The following is a 26,398-nucleotide window of genomic DNA, read 5'->3' as shown; positions in this document are numbered from 1 at the left end:
AATATTAGCCAAGCTCAGGTCCCTGGACATGACCGTCAAATTGCTAGCTAACCCCTCCTGGTAAGGTGTGAATATGTCAGTCATTTAAACTGTCCTGCAATACCACTGCTGTAGGAAGGGCTAAGTCATGGATCAGTCACTCATTGTGTCACTTAATGATTCTTTGGCATTTTTTCCTCACTCTTCCTCAGAACATAGCTCTGCTTTTGCCACCCTTTATGAAAGGGAAGAGAAAGTTTCAAAGCCCTAAACATCACCAGTGTTTGTGCCTGACATAAGACAGAGGAGAAGAAAAGAACGTCTGTCTGATCCACATGTTGAATTTTAAAGGATGCAAATAAGTCATAAAATTTTACAAGCAATTATAATGGATAATGAAATTATCATCCCCCGCCCCACTTAAAGTGATGGAATTAATGACCACAATTCTATAAATTTTCTTGGATGATTGATGGAGGGAATCAACCTGATTTTATCGTGCTTGTAATGAGCTACCAGAGCCTACGCTGCAGATCAGAGGGAGGGAGAGTGTTTGCAGGCAGAGGAAAAAGACACGCAGACTTCCGTAGGGGGATGTACACTGGAGCTTGGCTGAAGAGCGGTGTGGTATTGATTCCGCTCTCCTCCCTCGTGGGCAGGGAGGTGAAGCTGTGTGGCAGTGTGCACACAGGAGATCATGAAGTTGTTTTATTATTTATGTAAATCTGGAAGCTAGGAGGGGAGGGTTTAAAACACTAATGGATACTGGGAATTTTGATTTTCAACAGACTTACTTATCACAACATTTTACTCAGAGACAAATGTCTTTCCTCCGCTCCCTCCTTTCTCCTTCCCCCTCATCGCCCCCCCCCCCCCGCCGCCTTCTTTCTCCTTGTCCTTTCTTTCTCTATTTCTCTCTCTTCCCCCTCCGCATCACTGGGATTGGCCTCATAATCTTTTGGTTGCTTCCTGTTTCCCACAATATTGTGAGGCCATCCCATTAAGGCAGACCATTCTTGGATCAAACAGATCCGTTCTCCAGGAATCAAGTGTACATGGGGGTCTCCGACACGCTTCATGAATCAAGCCTTCTTGACTTGGGCTGAGCTCCTCTGACTCAGACGTGGGATAGTCAGCATTCATTCAACTCAGGTTCACATCTCAGTTTAATGAATGAGGTGATTCATGTAAAAGTCCCTGGAACAGTGATTGGCGTGTAATCAGCCCTCAGTCAGAACTGTATTATTATCATCACCATTTGCTGGGGAGTGGGAGAGTCATTCAGAACTTCACGCTAAGAGTCACTATTGCGGTAACTCTTACAAAATCGTCGTTCCGAGAACCGCCGTTCCAGTGTGCCCATTAACAGCTCACAAACTAAAAAAGTTTATGTGGGGTCAGCATCTCAAGGAGACTGAGTAATTATTCTTTCCTTCCTTCAGGGGCCACCTGATATTGAGGGGAAATCTGTAGTTAGGAGACCAGGGCCTGTCTGCTTGTTCATCTTTGTGAACCTTCAAGTATTTGCTGTAGTCCTGTTCGCTGTTCATGTAGCACTCAGCTAAAGACTGGAGGCTCCGTAGTAGTTCACAAACATAGCCAAGCAGCAGAATCACCAAGGAAGATCTTTAAAAATAAACTCTCCTGGACAGACTCCTCTCTATATAAATTTTTGCACAGTTGATATTGGGGCCTAGAAATCTCTATTTTTAGTACCTCACCCATCCTCCCTCCAGCTCAGGATTCTGAGACCTTTATCTTGTGCCGTCTAAACTATTACATGTTCCTTGGCCTGTTCATACTCAAATCCATTCTGTACATTCTTGCCTAATTAGCGTCCTAAATTACAATCCAGCCAAGATTTCCTGAGGACTCTCAAAGGTACCTGACACTATGCTGAGCCCTTGACATTCATTGTCTTGTTTAATCCTCTCAGCACCCCAAAGAGGTAGACATTGTTATGGTCCCATTTACAGATGGGAAATTTGAGGCTCAGAGCGGTTAGGAGACTTACCCAAGGTCACACAGCTGGTTAGTGGTCTGCCGTATCTGTATCTACTTTAATACCTGACAACAAGAAACTGAGGTGTGTCTGATTTCAGAGCTCCAGCTCCTAAGTGCTGCATAATAACGATTACATCATTATGTACACACAGTACGTTAACACGTTATGGACTGGAAGATTTTTGCAGAAACTAACACCTGTAGCCGTAATACATCTCCGGTCAAAAATGTGCTAATACCTACACAATAATCATTACATCCCTCCCCTGGAAATGTTTTAACTCTAAAGTAAAGATAGTTGCAAAATCAAAAAAAAATATTGAATTACATGTCTCTTAAACTTAACCTGTATCCAGTAGTTGATGACAATTCACTTCAACTTTCATCCAGTTTTTTATACTTTTTTTTACAAGTTGGTCTGGAGGAGTCCTTTTAGTGTGTGTAATATTATGTGCGTGGGAGTCCCAAAGTAAATGTCGCTGGGCCCTGTGGAGGACCCCTGTGGTCAGCCCAAGGAGAGCCAGATTTGACTGGGAACATAGGTGGTGTTTTCACCCCACTAAGATGGCGTTGGTATACCATGGACTGGTTGAGTGACGGTGATATTTCTCTAGAACTGAGATTTGTCACTTTTCAAGAACAACTTTCTGGCTCCACATTGGGCCTATGCCATCGCACTTGGTCTAGAGAGCAATTTCCCCGATGCTCTAAGACAACACCTCAGTTCTTACCGAAGGACATTGGGCCAGCTGGCCCGTTCACCATTTCCCTTTGAGACTCCTGGCATTCACGGCCACTCCCAGCGGTTTCTCGCAAATGTGAAACAGAGAGAAAAAAGAACAAATCCACCAGCCAGTCCTTGGGGGAAGAGACAAGCTGAGCTCACAACAGGGTCCTCAGGGATCCCTCTCTGTGGGATGGTGGGAACCCAGTCCAGGAAAGCAAAACCAACACCAGCTCCTATAATCCCCTCTATCAAAGGCAACTGGGAGGTCTCACAGGAGGGGGCTGGCTGCTTGGAGGGCAGCCAAAGCTCTGAGTGGCCATCCCTGAACCCCCAAGGGCTGCCTCTGTGTGCCTATCACAGCTTGGATGCCCACTCGGACAGAACCACAAATGTTGGGGGTGCTCAAGTGTTGCCAAGGTTGGCTTAGTGCTCATCACCTTCCATGTGGGAGGCTTAATCTGGAACGCCTTTGATGTGGTTAGGGCTCCCCCTGGGAGGACTTGACCACAAGCGGTGTGAGAGACACTGGCTGCCGGCCTTGGCCTTAGGAGGTGTTGACCCTCTTGCTCTTTAGGGGACCTAGACAGTTCCTGTGGCAGCCTTCACCAGCACACTCAGGCCTGAGTCCAGTTCTTACACTGTGGAGAAACTGCCTCATTTGACACTGGCAAACAGGGAGGTGGTTTTATGAGGACATATGAGCTGGGAACTATTTTTTCAAACCAACAAGGTTATTAGGCGGGTGTTTATTGTGTGACTACAATAGACTTTTTTAAAATATGAAAGGACTATGAGATGGGTCTGAGCTCTCCAGTATGTGCTCTTCTAGCTCAGGGCTCCAGACCAATCTACACCATATGCAGTAGCACCAGGATGATGTGATTAGGCACCAGCTAAAGGCACTGTATCAGTTAGTTATTGCTGTGTAACAGGCTGTCTCAAAACTCAGTGGCTTAAAAGCACAGTCATTTATTTCATTCACTTACCTGCAAATCGGTTGGGGGTTGGCTGGCTCAGGCCAGGCTCGGCTGGGTGGCTGTGCTGCACGCAGTGGGTCTGGTTGGCCTTGGCTCCGCACTGTGGCTTGGGCTCAGCCCTGCTCCATGTAGACCATTGTGGGATCCAGGCTGAAGGATCCACAGCTACCTGGACGAAGTTCTGCTGATGGTGATGACAGAGGCTCAGGAGAAGAAGCCCGAGCGTTCAAGCACATTTCAAGCCTCTGCTTCCATCACATCTGCTAATACCCCATTGGCCGAGGAAAGCCACCTGGGTAATTTCAAAGTCAAATTTGGAGATTATATGTGCTCTGCCCAGAAGGAGACCAAAGCAAGTAGTCACATGGACAAGGCTAATACCAGTGGGGCAGGAAGAAAACTTTTCTCCTGGAGAAGGCAGGAGAAGGTGAATCTCTTTGAGTAATACTCTGATATACCCGCCAGGGTCAAGAAAAGGCCAGTGAAGGATGAGAGGCAGGATGGGGGTGAGAGGAAATGTTTCAGGCACTTTGAGAGAAGGAAGTCTTAAGACAGTGAGAATGAGTTCTCAGCTCTTACCCCTTAGCCATAGCTGCCCCAAAAAATCAACCCAAATTCAAGTCCCAATTTTATTTTACCCAGACTGAGAAAACACAAAAGCCACTACGCAGATGGTTTTGAAAACATTTACAAGGTCAGCTCACATCTTGATGTCTGATTCTAGTGCTGGCACCTGGACTAAGTTGTTCTGTATCTCTCAGATGTCCTGAATAGTTACGGAGGGCTTTATTGATGACCAGGCTGGGTAGCATTTTCACACCGAATTCTAACAAGAGGTATGCTAAGAGGGAAGCACTATTAGCGTCCCATTTTACAGGTAAGAAAATAGAGGCCAGAATCCAGGCTGCTAGACTCCCGAGCCTGCTCCCTTAATCCTGAACCCCCCTGGATAATGCAAGCGGCCCTTTGTTAAGAACTTACATTGCACTCAGTGCTTCTGTCATTTAATTGGGGGACAGGCAGATAGAAAGCCCTATAAGGTAGATATTGTTAATGTGCCCATTTCATAAACATGAAAACTGAGATCTGAGAGGCTAATAAATTTGTCTGAGAAAATAAAGCTGTGAAATGATAAAAATTAAACAGGCTGACTCCAAAATTCATCCCCACTGCACCAGCTTCCTCATTTGTAAATGAGGAGCTTGGCCACAGTGATCTTCAGGGCTCCTGTCAACTCTGAGTCTGTTGCTCTGTGTCCCCCAGTTGTTTCTCCTCATTTGGTTCATGCTCTTAGTAGAACTGGCTGGAATGCGAAGGGGTTTGCATTGCATTCTGTAATTGCCCTGGCCAGGTTTCCTGACAGGTATAGCCTCTCTGACTGTGTACGGTGAGCTTTCTAGAGCCTGTGAGGTGTGCTAAGGCAGGTTGAAGTTCTAAAGACGCAGTCAACTAGAGCACCTCCTAGTTGTTTATGAAAATCACAGGTTGCCACCCTAATAACGAGGCTCAGGTTACAAGAACAATTATAGAAAAAAGCCCAGTGGGGGAAATTAAACAGGCGTTGGTTGGCCGAGTCACAGAGAGAAGAAAGTGAATGAATGTGTCCCCAGCAACCTCCTGCAAGTGCCTTTTTGATGTCCACCATGCAATGAACAATTCCTTTTCTCTAACGGTCCTTAGGAACTTGGAATAAACAGATGGTTAGAGGAAGGCAGCTAGGTGATGGAGATGCAGGAGAACCTCAGAATGGGGAGACAGTCATCATTTCCAATGACAAAAACTCACCGCCTTTCATAATGACAGAGGATGTCTTTAGGCCAAGCTATAAACTCCATTCCAGCGAAGGCAACCCTGTCAAGCCACGTCATCTTCATGATGTACCCCATGATGCCCAACCCCAGGCCCACCCCACCCACTGTACAAGCACCACATCCCACCCCGTGCACCCTAATCCCACACCATTCTATTACTTAGCTCCAACCTTGGGTTTCCCATTTAGATTTTCTTCTTGACCATCTATATAGATTCTTATGAGTCAACCTCCAGTGAAGAATAGAGTCTAAGCTCTCAGAGCTGGATAGGATCTTGACAAGTCCAGGCTCCAGGGGATTTCTGGTTTCCGGTCTGGCATGTAAAGAGCTTGGAAGGCGTGGTTTATGTCCTTATAACAAGAAAAAGGCTGAACAAATGGAAAATCAGCAACTCTTCTTAGATCCATCAGAGAATTTTAGGTCACAGGGCAAACCGCTGCCCGCAGATTTAGAGAGATAGACAAACGGATACAGAGAATCATAGCCTCCTGGAACAGAGACCTGGGAGAAGAAATTGCTCCTGGAGCCATAAGGGGTTCCATTTGCCCCGCACGTCACTTCCAACAAAAGTGATGAAAAGACAAAAAACGCAGTTTGAAGAGACAGGTATGGTAGAGATGTTGGAATTATCAGACTGGGAATTTAAATCAACTATGATTAATATGTTAAGGTATCTAATGGCAAAAAAAAAAAAAAGTAGACAACATATAAGAACAGAAGGGTAATATAAGCTGAGTGATGAACACTCTAAGAAGGAACCAAAAGGAAATGCTAGAAATCAAATACCCAGGCTTTTGTCTTTAGGACAGAAAATATCAATATATTTGCCTCCCTACCCCTATTATAGAGATAAGTAAATTGAGACCCTACCAGTGGTTTGTCCAAGGTCGCATAGCCAATGAGAAAATTAGGATTGAGGCACAGATCTCCTATATTTGATCTCCTCTGGCCTTCATTCAACAGGCATTTATCAAGTGCTTCTTCTGCACTGGGCAGAGCTAAACGTTGGACTACAACAGTGGTGGGCTTGGTCCCTGCCCTTATAAAGTTTATAGTATAGAATGTTTCTGTACTTCCTCTTTAACCATGCCAAAGAATGTAAGTCCAGGAGAAGCCACCGTGGTTCGATTTCGCTTTCAACTTGAATCTCATCTCCAAATGTGCATACGTCTGTGGAGAAAATCACAATTCATTGAATTCATTTCTTCAGTAAATGCTTGTTGGACATGTGCCATGTGACAGGCACTGCCCTAGGTGCTGGGGATACAGCCATCCTCAGACATAGCAGGGAAACAGACACAGATCCCTGCCCTTGAGGAGTTTACATTCTAGTAGGAGGAGACAAACAAGAAACCACATACAGAGTACCCGTGATAATTGCTTCTTGGTAAAGCTCTGACTGTCCACGCTACGTAAATATACCACCCACCCTCTTCCTGGTACTTCTAACCTTTCTTTTCTGGGTGGTTGGCAGTTCCTGTGACTAAGCTGGGAAAACCTGAGAGGAACAGATGTGCAGGGAGAACACTAAAGCTGAGGTTTGAACACATTTGATTTCCGATTCCTGGAGAGGAGCTATTCCAGTGGAAATGTCAGATAGGCAGATTGGCGCCTCCATCCCTCCGCCTCCCAGACAACCCAATTTTTACAAAGCAAGCGCCTCATTTACGTAGATAAGAGGTCGTTTAGCTTTTCTAATACATTAAAGGGCCCGAATCACATCCTATCCATGAGTTTGCAAGAAACACACTGCGATGGTACAATTGATTCGCTTGGTGTAGAGTATCATGCCGTCTGCCTGAAAGGCAGGCCGACAGATTTTAATGCGGTTGTCTCCAGGCAATTACTAACTTTCCCTCTTAGCAACGGGACCAAGGGACTTTCATTCCCCGAAATGACACTTCTCCCTTGTTAAAGCTGGAAGTTAGTTTTACGAACCACACCAATCTAACACCCAGCTCGCATGAGCCATATACCTTGAATAAACGCAAATCCAGTCTCCGTGGCATGAATGATGACCTTATGCTGAGCATCGCCATGGCAACTAATGACATCATCCCCCAACACCAAACTGCACAAAATCCAGTTCTCCAAGGGTCCTTATTTGCCCGAAGTGGATGTGTTCTTGGCCTAGTCACATACGCATGCGTAAATATCACTCTGTTGTCAAAGGTTTGCAGTGGATGTTTACTGTCATTTTGGGAGGTATATTCCCTTTGTGGCAAATGTTTGTTTTTTGTTCATGGGGGGGGGGTGGGGGAAATTCTGATGAAAATTACTGTGTGTATTTGATTAGCAACATTTGTTGATAACATATGGTCTGAGGAGGCTTCCGCAAATAAGAGGCTTTAAATAGTAAACAGAGATGTGACTGAGATGGAGCAGATGCTCGCCAAACACACAGTAGAAGGTTGCTTTGCCCGTAGATTTCTCCCTCCCTCCACCCAAGCACACCCCTCTCCCTTATTTTCTCCCCCAGATCAAAGTATTCCCTTTCAAAGCAGTGGCTCTGTGGAACAGGTTCGGAGAAATAATGTGCTGTGACTTTAAAAATCACCTACACCTTCCCCCAAATATGAATTATCTGTTACTCTTGTTTATTATTTGATATTAATAATGATGTAGTGTGACTGAATGAGTCAGCCAGCTCAAGTGGATCTGGAAGCAGCATTTGGGCACCACGTGTCTGAAATGCTGTGATACACAGTCCCCAGTTTTCCAGTACACCAAGAGTGCTAGCAAGAGCTCCAGGGAGAATTTAGAGCAGCACATTGAATCGCCATGGGGTGAGCTCTCCTTGTAAGTGCATGTTTACAGTTTATCTTTGTGGCTGCGCTCTGGTGAGCATACGTACTTCTCATCTGCTAATGAAAATAAAAGTACTCCCGTGAGCCGGCGATTTAACTGTGTATATAGCAGGGGTCAGCAGATGTTTTCAGTAAAGGACCAGAAAGTAAATAATTGAGGCTTGTTGGCCATAAGGTCTCTGTCGTAACTGCTCACCTCTGCTTTTGAAGTGCAAAAGGCGATTTGTATCAATAAATAGATGGGCGTAGCTGTGTCCTAATAAAACTTTATTGATGGGCAATGAAATTTGAATTTCATGTAATTTTCATGTGTCCCAAAATATTACTCTTCTTTTAATTATTTTCAGCCACTTAAAAATGTAAAAAAACCATTCTTAGTTCATCAGCCATACATAAGCAAGTAGTCAGCCACAATTGACTCAGACCTTAGTTTACCAACCCCTGGTCTATAATCCTAAAATGAAAGACTTACTTTCTTTGGTGCTTTCCACGTGCTGGGTATTGTGTTGAACACTGTATGTGCAATAGTTTATCTCCTACATATCCTTCCATCGACTCTCTGGGGTCAGTACTATTCTTATCCCCAGTTACAGATGTGAAAGCCAAGGCTTCAGCTCACACCTAACAACTGTTATCATTTCTGGACCTGACATCACCCTAAGTAGAATATCACATCCATAAGGGCAGCGCTGATATCTCATGCATCTTTGGGTCCACAGCAGCACCTAACACAGTGATTTGCACGTCGTAGACATTCAGGAAGTGTTTTCTAAATGCAGGGCATAGTAGAGGTCTGAGCCCTCAGCAGTGGAAGTCAGAGCTTCATCCAACACCATGTGCACATGTAGGTTCGTCAGCTGGACTGTTCTCCTCTTTGTTCTCCAGCCTCTTGCAAAAGGTATTTGATTTGGAATGAGCACACATGTGTCATTACATGTTCCTTCATTTTTGGAGGTGCCACTGTGGGTGACTGCATTTCCATAGTCTGTGCCTGTGTTGCTTCTGGTTGAAAAGACCAAAAATAATAACAGTAATTCATTTTGTAACTCAGTGGTGCTTTCCAACATCATACTGTCGGCATCCACATTTCTTCCAGCTCTTGGCCTCATGAGCTAACCACTCCTTGACCTTCAAAGACCTACGCCCTGCTCCTCAGAATGCCGTCCTTGCTGCTATGTCGTCTCGGTCCCCTCTTCATGCTGCCAGCCACTCTGTACACTTCAGAGCGTTGGTGTGCTCTGACAAAACATCTGATCCTCAAGGAGATAAACCCTCACTTTGGCTTAAAGGGGACAGTCACACTCTTGGATATTCCCTGTGTGGCATCTCTCCACAATCCCCTGAATCTGGCGACATGAGTATTCTGAATTAGTCACATCTTCCTAGTCATTAAACGAATATTTATTGTGTGCCGCCCTGTGCTTGGTACAGTAGATTTCACACACACACACACACACACACACACACACATACACATGCACACACTATGCTCCTTGCCCCAGGGTATTAACCATCTAGAGAGAGAGCCAGTTACACACACAGATGATTGTCACACTACACTCTAATACTGTGTGATGAGTTACGGAGAAGCAGCAAAGCTCTACGGTTTAATGCATGGGCTTTCAGGTCAGAAACTCTGAGTTTGAAGCCCAGCTCTGTGATAGTTTGAAACCCTGGCCCAGTTACTTAACCTCTCCAAGTCCTAGTTTCTCCATTGATAAAGTGGGGATCATCAGGATATATCTTGCAGAACTGTCAGAAGGATTAAATGAGATAACCCATGAAAAGCCCTCAGCCCAGGGCCTGGCAAACCATAAGCACTGGATAATTGGTGACTATTTTTAGTGCTTTTGTGAGCTAGCTGTACAGTGTGAGTGTAGTAGCAGATATGATAAGATCAGGGAAGTGAGACACCTCACCCACTTGACTTTAGGTACTTTATGTTCAGACAGAAGTTAGTTAACCTTCCCAACTGCTCCTTGCCATAAATACTATCAACCTCCGGTCTTTTCAAATCAAAGCAGAATTTTATTTCAGTCCTGGGAAACTTTTAAAAGAGATACTCATTTAAATAGCCACAGCCAGTGCTCAGCAAAGGAAAAGACATGAGCAGAGAAGAAGGCGACAGTGAGAAACAGATCCATTTATCATTACGCGGCTCCACCAAAAGGCCAAGGTTCCACCGCGGACTGATTTGTCTGCAGGTTACGTAGCGCTCTGTGAAGTACATTGAGCGTGTGAAATAAATCTAGAGCAGCCCAGAGTCCCATCCGTTTTGAAACAGAACTTTCCAGTTGAGTTCCGTAGGTAATTGTTACTCACTGGATCCAGACACAGAGGAGCAAGTTGTGGTATTTGGGAGCAAGGCAACATGGCGGCATGGCTAAGAGTTTGGGTTGTGGAGTCAGATTTGCCATTTGCTCCCTGTGACCTTGGACACATGACTAACCTGCTCTCTGAGCCTCAGTTTCCTCATCGGTAACTATGGGGGTGATAGTTATAAGCATTTCACAGGATGGCCAAGAGGGCTTAAAAGGACAAAATACACGTATGACCATCTAACATTTTGGAGATGGGACTGTGTGCCTGGCAGATAGGAAGCGCTGAAGAAATATTAGCTGTTTTTGTTATAGTCAGGTCTTTCCATGCATGGCCGGAAAAAGACAAAAAGTGGACGTTTTCATGATTTTTTTCCCAAAGGGGACAGGGGCAGGGAAAGTGCTGATAACTAAATCTCCTTGGGGCCCCTATGAATAGGAAGCATTGACCCAAAGAAGGCAGGAGTGGTTTTCACAGAGTCCTGTGACTGTAGCGACCTCCCCTGGATGGCCCATCCTCTGGCCATGCTAAACAGACTGGGTGGCCTTGGGCTCAGAGCCCGATTCACGAGCTTGCGACCGCTGGGGCCGCACAGGTCCCACACTCAGACCATTTGGTTTCATGCTCCGCGTTGCCGTCTTGACATTCTTAATTATTTGATCTTTGAGCTCGAGTCAGTTAAGTGGGGTCTGATGGAATAATGAGCATGTGTTTGAGCAGAGGAAATCCTCAGAGAAAGGAAAACACTGTATTTTAGTATCTTGAATGGCACTTTTTCCTGCTTTTTGAACAAGGAGCCCACATTTTCGTTTTGCACTGGGCCCTGAGAATGACATAGCTGGTCCTGATTAGACTTTCTTTTTTGGCCTGCTCCGCTGGGCCAAGTAGCCATCTTGAAATCTGGTGGATAAATTGGGATTCAGTAGCGACCTAGCAACTTGAGGTGAGCCAAGGGTCATGGTAGGAAGCCAAGAACACAGCTGCAGGCCTGGTGGAAGGGAAAAGCAACTCACTGTCCAAATGCACAGGGGTTGTCAGGGCAGCCTCCAGTGCCTTCAACTCCATCCAGCTGATGGGGTCTCAGAGACCTCGCCCTGCCCCACGGTCTGAGTCATGTTGAACGCATTATGAGCTGAGCATCCTTGGGTAGCCGCAGGGGTTCAGGCAGACTGGGTTCGTGCCCACTGAACAGGCCAGAAAATCCCTATAAACCAGTTTCAAGGACGGTGTCCCAGGGATCCAGTGTGGGGAATTCCCAGGGACCTGCGATCAAGGCCTCTTCATGGATTAGTGTTAGAGCATCTCATTCCAGAACTCTCTTTGTTTCTACCAGGAATATTCCTTATCTCCATGACCAAGCATGAAAAATGCCCAAAGAGATTCATAGCACAATTAACCATGAACAGTAAAGTAATGATCATGTTTTTTGCCAAAATTGTTAATCATTGGTCATGTGTGTTATTGATAATCATGACAGTAATAGCAGCAAGAGCTATAAACTGGGAATTAAGAGATTTGTGTTCCAGCCCAGCTTGATCACCGTTCACTGGAATAAAATGGACAAGGTCTTGAGGTTCTTTCTCAGTTTTCTCATCTGTGAAATGGGTACAATATGAACTGTTTTACCTCTTACCCTGTGTAATAGGAAGGGTACTGTCCATCTTGCTTGCCCAGCGAAGCGTCAGATACTCAGTAGGTGCTTAATAAATATGTGTTGAATGGATAACGCAAAATATAAGTGATTATCACTGTTACTAGAATACATCTTGTGTATCCTCATTTGGGGAAGGGAAGGTAGCCAAAATCTGGGGGACTCTTATGCTGTTCCAAGCCTGGTGCTATTTACTCTTTATAACTATTCTGTGAAATGATATTATTTTATAGCTCAGGAAACTGAGGTTCAGGGATGTTAATTAACTTGCCCCAAGTCCTGCAGTTTGTAAGTGACTCATCAGGATTTGAACTAAGAATGCTGGGTTCAAAACCGTATGCCTTGTCACGTTGCCTTTGCTAGGACAAGGGTTCCCCTGTCCTAAGAGCTTGCTGCTGTGGCTGATGTCCAAAATTAGGAGCTTCCACGTGTACATCTCACCTTTCGCTGTTGTGTTTGAAACCTGTTGCTTCTCGCCCTGTCTCATGTCCTCTCCGTGTCCTCTCCCTTTCTCTCTTGCGACTGTTGTGCTCTCTCAGTGGTTCTTGCACACTTGGATCCCCATGGAGCTGGGCACCTCCTTATCTCCTTCTGGTGCTCTCTTACCCACAGTCTAGAGTCCTCAGGTCTTTGAGTTTAGTTAATGGGATTTATTCAATTGAGTGCAACCTTGACACTAGAAGTCAGGCTTCCGTCATTTACAAAAGAGGAAATACAAACAGCCAATGAACACAGAGTAAAATAGTCAAGGCTGCTATTAATCAAGGAAAGGCCCATGAGAACGGCAGTGATTAAATTGGCCAGAAGAAAAAGTGAATAGGGACACCCAGCGTGGGCAAGAAGCCATGTGATTTGCACTCTTTTTCCCAGATGGTAGGAGGATAGTCACCAGCTGTGCGGAAAGCATTTTGGGAATAGATGTCCCAAGACTCGAAAGTTTTCAATGATGAGCACAGTTCCTGCAGCACTGTAGGAGCACCATCATGTTTGTTGACAAATGAACGAAGAAACAATCTCCCATTTAACTCTCCACTTCCCAAGGAAATAAACAGAGATGAAATTAAAAAGTAATGTCCAGCCCAATCTCAATAATAGAACAATGGTTAAATAAATTATGCATCCATCAGGTGTAACATTATAGTCATTAAAAATAATATCAAATGAGTAACTTGAAGTACGGAAATTGGCCATTACGTAGGCAAAATAAAAAAAAAATTCTGTACAGAATTATATCTATTCCTGTTTCCTAGTTCTGTAAAAGAATATATGTTTGCACAATTTATTTATTCAACAAATATTTATTAAGTGTCTTCTGTGTGCTAAGTACTGTGGTAATGCAATATAAACAAAACACACAGTCCATGCCCTTATGGAGCTTACAGAATATTAGAGGATTTAGCTGTTAAACAATCATGTAAGTACATCAATTATTACAAATCCAGTGATTGCTAGGACAGAAAATTAAGCAGTATGTTCAAGAGAGTTTAACACTGGAACGAAACTGATACTGGGAGATCAAGGGACATGTTCTCAGCTCTGGCTGAGCCCCAGAGAGGTAGCGGGTGAAGAGAAGGGTGGGGAGAAGCATTGCCAACAGAAGGAACCGTGCATGCAACAGCCCTGAGGTAGCACAATCAGGAGGCCCATGACACTCGAGTGGATGAGTGGGAGACCATACCAAGGGGTCTGGATTGTGCCCGGTGCAGTGGAGCAGGTGCCGTGGAAGGGTTTAGGGCAGGGGCTCAATGCAATCCAGCTGATACTTCCTGAAGATCATGCTGATTTCTGGTACAGAGTGGATGGAGATGGCTCTGTAAGAATCATGATGAAAAGATCACATCTGAGGGGCCCATCAGGGGCTCATGTCAGTTCAGACTGGCACTCTACCCAGATGCTAGGTAGGCCAGGCTCTCCTCTTGGGAGATCTACTGTGATTCCCAGAGACCAGTGAGTGGGGAAGAGCGTTTCCCACATCACATCCTTCGACCTTTGTTCCTCTTTAACAGGGCTAAACTAAGCTTCATCCATTGCTCTATTCAACATAACTTTGAATGCCAGTGGAAATGGGGCTCCCTCCCTTCCCACTACTATTGAGGTCTCATTGTAAGGTCAGGTGTTAGCTCCTGCCGAATGAAACTCCATCTCAAAATCTAGAACAGCGGTTTCCAAGAACAAGGGATTCTTGGAAAGGCTGCAAGGAAATATTAGTGGTTACCCTGGAATGGTTTGTAGGGATAGCAAATGCATAGGGCAAATTTCTCACCAACTCGATTTCATGCTAATTCCAAGTGATTCCTTCTAGTGCTCTGTGAAGACCCCTGGCAACTTTCTGAGCATCTGTCTTGCATTTGCCTAACAAGATAATTAACACTTTTTGTCATTCTGGCAGCTTGGGAGGGGAGGGGGATGTGACAGCCAGCATGCCTCGATGTCTCGGGTTAACCCTGCATTCACCCGACCCAGGAAGAAGGCGGGGCTAAGTTTAGCGTTGTCAAGGCGGAGGTCTCAGCACTGACCTCTCTGATTCTGTCTGCAGCTGGGGCACCCAGGGTGACTTCTCTACGACCCATGCACTGCCCGCCGTGAAGGTGAAGCTGTTCACAGAGAGCACAGGAGTCCTGGCCTTGGAGGACAAGGAACTGGGACGGGTAAGTGATCCCCATCACAAGGATTCTCCATCACAAGAAGCTGTGGAGGGCCGGAGTCCCCGGTCCCGAGAGGCAGTATTGCCAATTTCTGATAAGCCCAGCTTCGAGGTTTGACTCCCTGGCTCTACTCTTTTTTTTTTTTTTTTTTTTTTGCGGTACGCGGGCCTCTCACTGTTGTGGCCTCTCCCGTTGCGGAGCACAGGCTCCAGACGCGCAGGCTCAGCGGCCATGGCTCACGGGCCCAGCCACTCCGCGGCATGTGGGATCTTCCCGGACCGGGGCACGAACCCGTGTCCCCTGCCTCAGCAGGTGGACTCTCAACCACTGCACCACCAGGGAATCCCCCTGGCTCTACTCTTCATTGATTGTGTGACCTTGGGCAAGACCCCCAACCTCGCCAAGCCTCAGTTTCCCCTCTTTAAATCTGTGTGCATTGCAGAAGATAGGTCAGGAGTTCTCAACGCCATGAGCCCCACACACCCTTGAGAGCAAGGATGTGCAATACGCTTTCTATCGTGAAGCAAAAGTATTATATAATTTAACAAACTGACACCCTAACAATTTTAAGATCAGCACAGTGACATAACATAAAAGATATATAAAAGGGAAATTATAATAATTTCAAAATGTAGAGATTCAACCACAACTGTACCGAAGACCCAAGGAAGGAGTCTTTACTTTTCCTGTATGGAGAATCACTGTGCAGGTGACAAAGTCCCCTGCAGAGGACGGGGGCTCAAAAACCCAAGTATCAGTAATTTACTGAAACAGTAAACCAATCTTGGTAATAAAGTTTCCTTGATTTCCCTGGAAAAGTGCCAAACACGCTTATCGTGTATATGTAAAAAAGATTTAGGAGCTAGACTCAGTTAATCACCAGCAGTTTTTTCTACCTCCGTTCGTATCTTGTGGGAATATTCAAAAATGAGGTGGGTTGTACGCTTCCTCATCGTTGAGGAGTAGCTCGCTCACTGTAGGATGATTAGCATCCCTGGGCCCCGCCTATTCAATACCAGCGGAGCCCAGCACCAATTATTTTGTCAACCAAAAATGTCTCCCAAATTTCTGAAACATCTCAAGGGGTGGTACCAATCCCTTTGAGTACCACTGGGATAATAATTCTTTTTTAAAAAAAATATTTATTTATTTATTTCGCTGTGCCGGGTCTTAGTTGCGGCACACGGGCTCTTTTAGTTGTAGCATGCAGACTCTTAGTTGTGGCATGCATGAGGGATCTAGTTCCCCGACCAGGGATCGAACCCAGGCCCCCTGCGTTGGGAGGGCAGAGTCTTAACCACTGGATCACGAGGGAAGGCCCCAAATTTTCTAGTAGTCTGTTTTTTTGGGGGGCCACACTGTGTGGCATATGGGATCTTAGATCTTAGTTCCCCGACTGGGGTTTGAACCCACGCCCCCTGCATTGGAAGCACGGAGTCTTAACCACTGGACCGCCAGGGAAGTCCCCAATAATTCTTATCTGAATAATTTCCTTTATAATATCTTCTTACATCTCAGCTCTTGACTCTGTACCAAACAGATTTTCAGAACACAAGTTGGATTTGTTCCTTGCTAGCTTAAAATGCTTCCATGACTCCATACCGCTTATAGTAAAACCTGAACTCTGTAGCACAGCCCACAGACTCTCGGGTGATCTGGCCCCTGCCCACCTCGCCAGCCTCATTTGCTGTCGCCTTTCCCCTCATCCAGTATGCACCAGCATCGCTGCCCAAATTTTAGTCCCTCGAATAAACCGAATTCTTTCTCATCTCAGTAGTTGTGGCCTCGTCTCTGCCTGGAGCACTCTCCCCACTGCCCAGCTCTTCCAAAGGCTATTGCTTCTCTATATAAATGCCACCTCCTCCTCAGAGAGCCCTTTGCTGACTGCCCATCCACCTTCGTTTACTACTTCAACTCCTCCCTATTCACATCCTCCACCGAACCTATCACCAATGAGACAGAATTTACAGAAATTTTGGCTTCTGTCTCCCCCACTGGACTGGAAAACTCCATGGAAGAGAAACCTATTTTTTTCCTTTTTAAAAATTAAAGTGTAGTCAATTTACAATATGTTATTGGTTTCAGGTGTGCAATGTTGTGATTCAGTATTTTTATAGATTATACTCTATTTACAGTTATTGTAAAATATTGGCTGTATTCCTTGTGTTACACAATATATCCTTATATCTTATTTTATACATAGTGGTTTGTACCTCTTAATGCCCTACCCCCTTTTTGCCCCTGCCACCATCCCTCTTCCCATTGCAAGAGAGTATACCATGACCGTGAAACTTAAAATTATTTTGTTCACCACCCTATTCCTATACCCAGAGCCCAGCACATAGACTTAATAAATTTCATTTCTACTGGTTGAATGCATAATCCCTTCTGAAAGCTGTGTGACATTAGCCAATACATTTAACCTCTCTGAGCCTCTGATACAGCATCTGTAGAAAAATGACAAAATATCCCAAAGCAAGCACACAGGTACACACACCTAAGAACACCAGCAAGAACACATTAACCACACTTTCTTTTGTTTTTAATTAATTTATTTGTTTATTTTTGGCTGCGTTGGGTCTTCATTGCTGCACATAGGCTTTCTCTAGTTGTGGCGAGCAGGGACTACTCTTCGTTGCGGTGTGCGGGCTTCTCATTGCGGTGGCTTCTCTTGTTGCGGAGCACAGGCTCTGGGCACATGGGCTTCAGTAGTTGTGGCACGTGGGCTCAGTAGTTGTGGCTCCCGGGCTCCAGAACTCAGACTCAGTAGTTGTGGCACACAGACTTAGTTGCTCCACGGCATGTGGGATCTTCCCAGACCAGGGCTCGAACCCATGTCCCCTGCCTTGGCAGGCAGATTCTTAACCACTGCGCCACCAGGGAAGTCCCCTTCCTTTGTTTTCTCAATTCCTTAATCTGGCTTTCATCTATAGAACTGACCTGGAATCATATTACTAGGACCTAGACCGCAGATGGAAGTACAACAAAAGGTAAACAAGGCTGATAGCAAGGCTGACCCTTTTTTTTGCCCCCCACAAAAAAAGGAGGGAATGAAAGAAAAGAAGAGCTTTACCCATTATCTTTGAGAAATGACAAATACTCACTTCTGTCCTTAGGGAAAGAGAGACACACAGAGTGGGGGAAGGACCCTGCCTTTTCTTTTTCTTCAAACCTTTCTTTTTCCATGAAGACATGAATCAGGAATCAGGAGAGTCTCAGAGACCTAGAATATCAGTGTTAGAAGAGGCAAGTCCAGGAACCATCAACGTGAGTCCACTCCATGGGTCTCAGGAGCCCCTTGAAACCGTTTACACATGTTGGGGGGAGGGGCGTATGTGCATTTTTCTGGACTTGCTAATCCAAAGCATTCACCAGCTTCTCAAAGCTGTTCCGCTCGAAAAAGTTAAAACACACTGGGCTAGTCAAAGCCTTTTCCTTTATAGAGGAGAAAATTGATTCCCGTGGAAGGCAGGAAACACACCCCCAGAGCCACCTAGTTAGTTGGGGCCCATGCACAGTTGCATGTTTACCACTGGCCAGGCTACTGTCCTGAGGGCTCTGTGTGCAGCCCCTCACTGATTCTTTATCTGAATCCTATGAGGAAGGTCCAGTTATTACTCCTCCTGTACAGACCACTACACTGGGGCTCAGAGGAGGTAAGTGACTTGCCAGGAATGATGCCACGTCATCTCTGTTTTTACTACACTGCGTTGTCCCTATGCAAAAATAAAAATCTTGGCTCTGCTGTTGGGGTGAAGGCCACGAGCTTGCCATTAATCTCTTAACAAATCATACTCTCCTCTAGTCTCATGACACATTCCCCCAGATACTAGTTTATACTTCCTGCCACAGAAAACTTTCCACCTTTGCGGTGGAGCCCACCTGCCTGGCCCTTGCGCTGGTGGGACGGGCGCCCTCTGCTGGCAGCACCTCCACAGACAGTGGCTGGGGGACAAAAGTGCTCTTTTTTTTTATATATATATAAATTTATTTATCTATCTATCTCTCTATCTTTGGCTGCGTTGGGTCTTTTGTTGCTGCGCATGGGCTTTCTCTAGTTGTGGCAAGCGGGGGCTACTCTTCATTGCAATGCGTGGGCTTTTCATTGCGGTGGCTTCTCTTGTTGCAGAGCACAGGCTCTAGGTGCACAGGCTTCACTAGTTGTGGCACGCGGGCTCAGTAGTTGTGGCTCGCGGGCTCTAGAGCACAGGCTCAGTAGTTGTGGCACACAGGCTTAGTTGCTCCGCGGCATGTGGGATCTTCCCGGACCAGGGCTCAAACCTGTGTCCCCTGCATTGGCAGGCGGATTCTTAACCACTGCGCCACCAGGGAAGCCCAAAAGTGCTCTTTTCTTAAAGTGATTCTTTGGACCCCTTGGAAAGTGTTTCTACGTGCTGATTTTTCCCAAGTTTAGCAGGACATAGCCACATTCAAGATTCTGGTGCTGTGTTCACTCACGCAAGAGTATTTAGTTTGTTCCATTTTTATTTTTATGTTTCCTTTTTGTTAACCTTTGAACTGAAAAATAACTCATGCATATAGTAAAAAAATAATCAAAATGGATATATAGTGAAAACTAATGATCCCACCCAACTGACTTGAGTATCTTTTCCCAGAGAAAAACGTTGTTTTCAATTTACTGGGCATTCTTCCCAAAATATTCTATGCATGTACAAGCATAGCGTATACAAGCATATTTGTATATATCCCTCTTAAAATAATAAAGAAAGGGAGCATAGTTGGAAGTTACTGTGTGCATACTGCTCTGCACTTTGCTTGAAATATGAGGACATTTGGAGATGAGTCTGTATCAGCCCATACTGACTTCCCTTTTGTTTCCATAGCTACATACACTGTGTAGATATATCATAATTTATTTAGATTGTTTCCAGTCTTTGGCTGTATAAACAATGCCTCTATGAATAACCTTGAGTTTATTTCTTTGCACATATGTCTCTCTGTGTGTGTGTGTGTGTGTGTGTGTGTGTGTGTGTGTGGGATAAATTTCAAAAAAGTATCTTGCTGAATGGAATTTGAATTTTGACAGATACTACCAAATTGTCCCCTAAAGAGTATACACCAATTATAATTTCACAAAAGGCATGAGAGAGTGGCTGTTCCTCTACACTCTTGACAACAGTGCAATACTCTCAACCTTGTACTCATCAGATAGGGTTACGGGCCCACTGTGTCCATTCATTTGCGCTATGCACAGAGCAAACAGGAATAATGACAGTCAAAAATCCTTAACCACACAGAACGTAAGGAATAGAGACATAAAACCAGAAATTACAATGCAGTGTGTTGAGTGCCCTGTTAGAGAAAGGACACCTGGGAGGCACACAGCAAGGGGACATAATCTAGTCTGAAAAGCAGGCACGCCTTCCCGGGGGAATGCAGAGGTAAGAGAGACATGGAGGCTAAGTGCTTGAGAGGATCAGCCAGGTAAAGCCTCAGGGTAAAACCGTCCCCCAGAAGGACCTGCCCAAATGCCCAGGTAACTAAGAGAAGCTGGGGCTGGCTGACATACAGCTTACTGCAGAGGACGGGTTGTGTTCCCATATCAACATCACCACATCAGAGCACAGCACAGAGCCTCGGCTGAGATGACAGAGTGCTCAGCTAGCAGCCTGGAATGCCCAGATGAGACGTGTGGACCGCTCGGGACGCATGTGCGCCCATAAGGACCCTAATAATTCAGCGGGGCTGACACTTACAAAGGAGTCACTGGCCCGTCGGGCAGATGGCAGAGTGGGGATGAAGATGGAGGAGGACTACGGTGACCTCATCTCTCCATCCACCCTAGAGAGGAGGTGTCCCCAGGGAGCGACCACGTCGGGGAAGAAGCCTCGGTGGAGCGGCCAGTAGTGAGCTGCGGCCATTTGTGTCGGCGAATGGACACTATATTGCCGGTGGGAAACGCGCCCAGGACCCATATGGTGGATGGCCTGTTAACAAGCTCCGGGTGCCCAGAGCGCTCCACCCGCTTTGAATTTGCCAAGCGAGCAGAAGCAGAAGGAGGCCTTGGGCCTTACCTACTGCTGTTCTGGCCCTGGTGGGGTTTCTCTTACCAGTTCCTCCCCTTCCTCGTTTCCCAACACATCACCCACCGATCCAGCCCCACCTCTCAGCCCAAACTAGCACAGCGGAGAAGGTCAGCTACACTGAGATTGGCAAGTCCTTCCTCTCCATCTTCCACAGTCTGGGGTCTCAGGATACGGAACATGATACAAGGTGACACGCAGGGACAGGTGTTATCTCGAGAGATAACACAAGAGGTCTCCACGACCCGGTGGCACCCTGACTTACTCATTTCCTTCCAGCATCCTAAGGCATATCACAGTTCACTAGTGCCAGTCACGTAAACTGTTACATTTTATGATAGAATTTCTACTAAATTAACCCTCACAAAATGAATAACTGGCCGAGAAGACTATTACAGCAGAGCTATGATCTGAAGATAATACTGGTATTGCAAGCCTGGCAAACAACGTGAAAATGGTAGAGGGGACATCAGTCCTGCTAACAAGTAGTTCTGCCATCCACGTCACGAGATAAAAACAGTACGGGTGCACTCAGGATGAGAGGTCAATGAAAATGTTTTGAGTTTATCTACAAGTCCGCTTGAACCACAGATTCGCATCCAGTATCGTCAACAATGAGCCTTGCCTTACATATATATGGTACCATAACATATGGCAAACAATAGTACAAAGCCACCACAGTTACCAAGATATTTAAAAATAGAGTTTTTGGGGAATTCCCTGGCAGTCCAATGGTTAGGACTCCGCACTTCCACTGCAGGGGGCACGGGTTCGATCCCCGGTCGGGGGACTAAGATCCCGCGAGCGGCGTGGCGCAGCCAAAACAATAAATAAATGAATTTTTAAAAATAAAAATAGAGTTCTCTAGCCCATCTTTTTAAAACTTCTGTATTTGTGTATGTTTTATGAGATATGTAATAATGTAGTATATTAATACAAAGTAAACATACATCATGTAAAAGATACATGGATATATATTTGACTGATATTTATACATTATATTGATATATTTTTATATTACTAGTGATCTATTTAAAGATATGTGGCTCATTGCTCAAAAATATTTTACTGAAGTAGGGCAGGATCAAAAAAACAAGTTGGCAGCCTCCGGTTTGAAAAATCAGGCCTTCTTGTATTTTAATCGTGTCATTAGACCTTGAGAAACCTCCAATGTTGGGTTTAGCAAGAATATACAATTTTTTTTTTCATCGAAGAGAGGGAATTTAGTGGAAAAAAGAGGGTTGGGCCTGGAATCAGAAGGGGTCAAAAATCAGCACAAGCAAGGCACATCAAGTGGGCTGATTTCATTTTCCTGCAATGATCTACTCTTCTCAAAACCCTTGTTCCACAGTCACACAGAAAGCCATGTGTGTCTACTCCCCAAGCACAGGCCAAGCTTTCATGATGGCGGTGAGGTCGACACAGCACCTAGAAGGCTAGAGTGTCCACCCCTGAGACTCTGAGCCCCTCCTGTCCCTCTGCAGAGGTGAAAGAAACCCAGGAAAGGAGCCTGCCTTCCCTGTGCCTGGAAAAAACAGACAGCCTGCACCAAAGCAGGGCACAGTGCCACCACAGAAACAGATCTTAGCAGGCCCAGCTTTGGTTGTGCCTGTAGCTCGTCCACATTCCCTTCGTTTAGGGGATTTTCCAAATATTTCGCTCCTCCTTGAATGCACATTTCCTAGACCCCATGTGGCTCCTGAGTGAGAACTCTTTCGTCGCATCCTGAAAAAGTGGATTTACTGGAGAAGTGGGTCCCCTTCTGGGTTCATTTACAGCATCTGTGACTGTGAGAACTGGGACAAAAGACGCAAGTCATAGCACCGACTCTGAAGCACCCTGGTGAAAGGCATTTCCTAAGAACAGGTCCTTCTTCAAGCTGCATGCGCTTCCCTCTGGGCCAGGACAGGGTTGGGTGCTGTGTGATAAGGTGTCAAGTCCAGGTGAAATCACATTGAAATGTGGGACCCTAAGCACGTTCCTTCTCACCTCTAAGTCTCACATTTCTCATCAGATATGGTCCCTTCCCTCTTCCCCTGCAGCCTCGGAAGGATTTCTCCTCTTGACATAGCGGAAGAAATCCTGATGAATGGAAAAAAGAGTAGACTAGAGGTTCTGTCTAATATAGAAGGACACTTCTTTCTCTTATACATCCATCTTCTTATCTGAGGAGAACAATGTGTGGAGTACATTCTCAGCTCAGTGTTGTTTTAGTACTCCTGAACTTTAGAGAGGTACAAAAGCAGAAATCGTGACCCCTACTCTTACAGAATTAGCCAGAGAGAGAGAGAAGAGAGCAAAGAATGCCATTTTTGTCCTCAGCCCGGGCTGCTTGGCACCAGCCAGCCCTGGTAGGTGGAGCCTTGGATCTGAGTCCGATGCCCAGGCCTCCACTTCATTTAACTGCCTTCCCGCTGGCTGTGGGACACGGATGAGACCCTCAGTTCTCAGCAGCCAAGTTTCTCGTCTATGAAAACATGCCCATAACAGTGTTCCTATTTTCTGGCTAATATGATTGTCCTTTTTCCCTGCAGGTTATTCTCCATCCCACTCCCAACAGCCCCAAACAGTCAGAGTGGCACAAAATGGCAGTCTCCAAAAACTGCCCCGATCAAGACCTCAAAATCAAACTTGCCGTCCGAATGGACAAGCCTCAAAACATGAAGCATTCTGGGTAAGTGTTCCTTCTCCGAGTGGTAATTTTGGACCCACCCCATTCATTTCTTAAAATATTTAAAAATAAAAATAGATAAAAGTTGATCTTCAGAGAACGACATGGAAGAAAAGCCAAAGAAATATGAGAGATTATTAAAATACCTGACTTTGATATTTACTATATAAGCTTCCTCGATTCTTATGACTACTGTATTTGCATTTGCTAAACCACCAGGACAGGGTCATTGCCTTATCCTTTTCTAATAGAATTTCCAGTACAGTTCAAAACCTTCCTAGACTCATGCTCGGTGGTTCTGGTTTAAGAGGTTTTACTGGCCTCACATACCTCCTTAAAGGCATCCAGATCTTTCAGATTCTCTGAATCATGCACTTGCACCTTCATTAACAACCACACCCAGGAGGTGTAAGCAGCTGCTGTAGGGGACCTTCAAACAATCAACTCACGTTGAATCAGTTTTAGTGTTTAGCATAACATTTAAATTAACCAGAGAGTAGAAATTGTATGACTGTCTTCAGTTTCTTAAGGTTTGAGAGGAATGACCAATTAAGTAATCTCAAGTAGGATAAAAAGAATAGGTAAACTGTAGTTTTATTTTGCAGATCAAACCAATGGTTTGTATAGGAAATGTTTATTGGCAAGTGGGTATGTGCTGAGCCCCATTGCCTATTAAACTAAATTGCTTGGACACCTCTATCTCAGAAAATCTGACCACTTAGAAAGGAGCTGGGCCATTTAACTCTGACTAGGGGAATGTTTAACCAGTGGAAGGGAATGGATTGTGTTCCAAGGATTTTGCAGGTACCATTTGCCAACCAGCTATCATTCTGCTTACGTGTTTGTGAAAGGCCTTAAAGTAATAAAACTGACATGAAAACTGAAGCTTGGTTATGCGCTAGAGATGTGGGGAATTCAAAAACCTAATACCAGGGGCTGGTCACTGATTAAGACAGATTTAAACAGAAGCCCGTGAGAGATTCAGGCGGGCGTGGTCGGGATAGGAGGTACACATCCCAGCAGCTGAGCACACCACGGCAGCATGCAGGCAGAGTAAAGAGCAACGCCCTGGCCTTGGTGCCTCTGAGTTCTAGGGAACAAAGAAGGCTCAAGTTTCGAGTGAAAGATAGATACTTACTAGGGAGGGTATTGGAGGGGGTCAGGCATGGGGAACTCCAAAGGAAGCAAAGGTCTCCCACCAACTAGAGACTGGCTGCTGAACCTGAGCTCTGGCTTGGATTTGGAGAATTTCCATGTCATTGTCTTTTTTTTTTTAACATCTTTATTAGAGGATAATTGCTTTACAATGTTGTGTTAGTTGCTGCTGTATAACAAAGTGACTCAGCTGTACGTATACCTATGTCCCCGTATCCCCTCCCTCTTGTGTCTCCCTCCCACCCTCCCTATCCCACCCCTCTAGGTGGTCACAAAGCACAGAGCTGATCTCCCTATGCTATGAGGCTGCTTCCGACTAGCTATCTAGTTTACATTTGGTAGTGTATATATGTCCATGCTACTCTCTCACTTAGTCCCAGCTTACCCTTCCCCCTCCCTGTGTCCTCAAGTCTATTCTCTACGTCTGCATCTTTATTCCTGTCCTGCCCCTAGGTTCATCAGAACATGGCATTGTCTTGAGGCCAAAGTATTCCTAGAGTTTTAGGTGGGATTTTGGCAAAGCTCTTCTGCCTGTGGCCGTGAGAAGGCTGTAGGGGAATGAGCCAGTCCCCTGCTATACACTCTGTCCTTTTTCAACTGTCCACGATGAAGGGCTAGCTTTGCCTCATCTCAGTTAGCATCTCATGAAAATGTTTGTGACATGTTTCTAAGGTCAGCTTTCCCTCCTTCTTATCATTATTACTGGCATATATTCCCAAAATGTTAAATGGGATTTCTCCCTAATATCCCTTCCTCTGCAATGTAAACATCCTAGTTTCAAGGCAAAGAATCTGAGAATTCTGTTAGGTTCCTGTAGCACCCAGGAACAGCGTTTGTGTCTTAAGCAAAGCATTGGCTCGTAAATACTTGGTAAATATTTGCTAAAGGAATGAGAGCATGAGTGAGCAGGTTGGAGGGAAAGAGGGCGAAGTGAAGAGGGTAGAGCAGACAAAAAAGAGAAACAGAAATATGAATGAATATATCTGTCCTTAAACCTACTTCTTAAAGAAACTTCTTAAAAAGATCAGTAGCTCAACCCACTTTCTAGGCCCCTTTGAAGCTCTGTGCTAAGAGTTTTACAAACACTCTCTCATTTAATCCCCACGGCAAGCACTTGACATAGGTATTACTTTCCTTATTGGACAAATTCCCATTTCCCACATTCTCTTCAGTTCTCTAACCAATCTGGATTAAGAAATTTTTCTCTTGATTCATTCATAAAATTACTAACATATTTCAGACCATCTTGACCCTACGGATGATAGAAGAAATCTGTAACTCACTTCTGACAGGCTCCACAGTGATTTCATTTTACTAGGCTGCCATCTAAAAATTACCCCTGCCGGGAAATATACCAGGAGGGCCTAGGGCAGCTCTGAAAGGCGGACAGTGGGTACCTTAAAAACACTGTCAGACCCACTGTGGCCTAAATCAGGGCTGGACAACCTTAGCTACCCAAGGGATGATTCAAGGAAAATAAAAATGTTGTGAACTACATTTTTTTTCCATTTAAACTTAAAATAGCTTTATGAAGCCCTATTATATGGGGAAGGAGGATAGAAATATCAGAACAGTGTCACAGCTTAGAGAATGAGAGAGAGAAAGGAA

General features: G+C 45.2%; 1 protein-coding gene across 25 annotated transcripts in view; it reads left to right on the top strand.

Moving 5' to 3' along the window:
* CADPS (calcium dependent secretion activator) overlaps nucleotides 1-26,398 on the top strand; it is an 804,945-nt gene that overhangs the window by 593,793 nt on the left and 184,754 nt on the right. For all 25 annotated transcript variants that reach the window (XM_067755076.1, XM_067755075.1, XM_067755054.1 and 22 more), the window contains 2 exons: nucleotides 14,812-14,923; nucleotides 23,499-23,638. In XM_067755076.1, the coding sequence (XP_067611177.1) occupies nucleotides 14,812-14,923; nucleotides 23,499-23,638 (252 nt within the window). The remainder of the gene's footprint in view (nucleotides 1-14,811; nucleotides 14,924-23,498; nucleotides 23,639-26,398) is intronic.

The sequence above is a fragment of the Pseudorca crassidens genome, chromosome 10 (assembly GCF_039906515.1).
Source record: "Pseudorca crassidens isolate mPseCra1 chromosome 10, mPseCra1.hap1, whole genome shotgun sequence".
NCBI classification, from domain to species: Eukaryota; Metazoa; Chordata; class Mammalia; order Artiodactyla; family Delphinidae; genus Pseudorca; species Pseudorca crassidens.
Note: the sequence above shows the minus strand (reverse complement) of the source record. Positions and strands in the feature narration are given on the sequence as shown.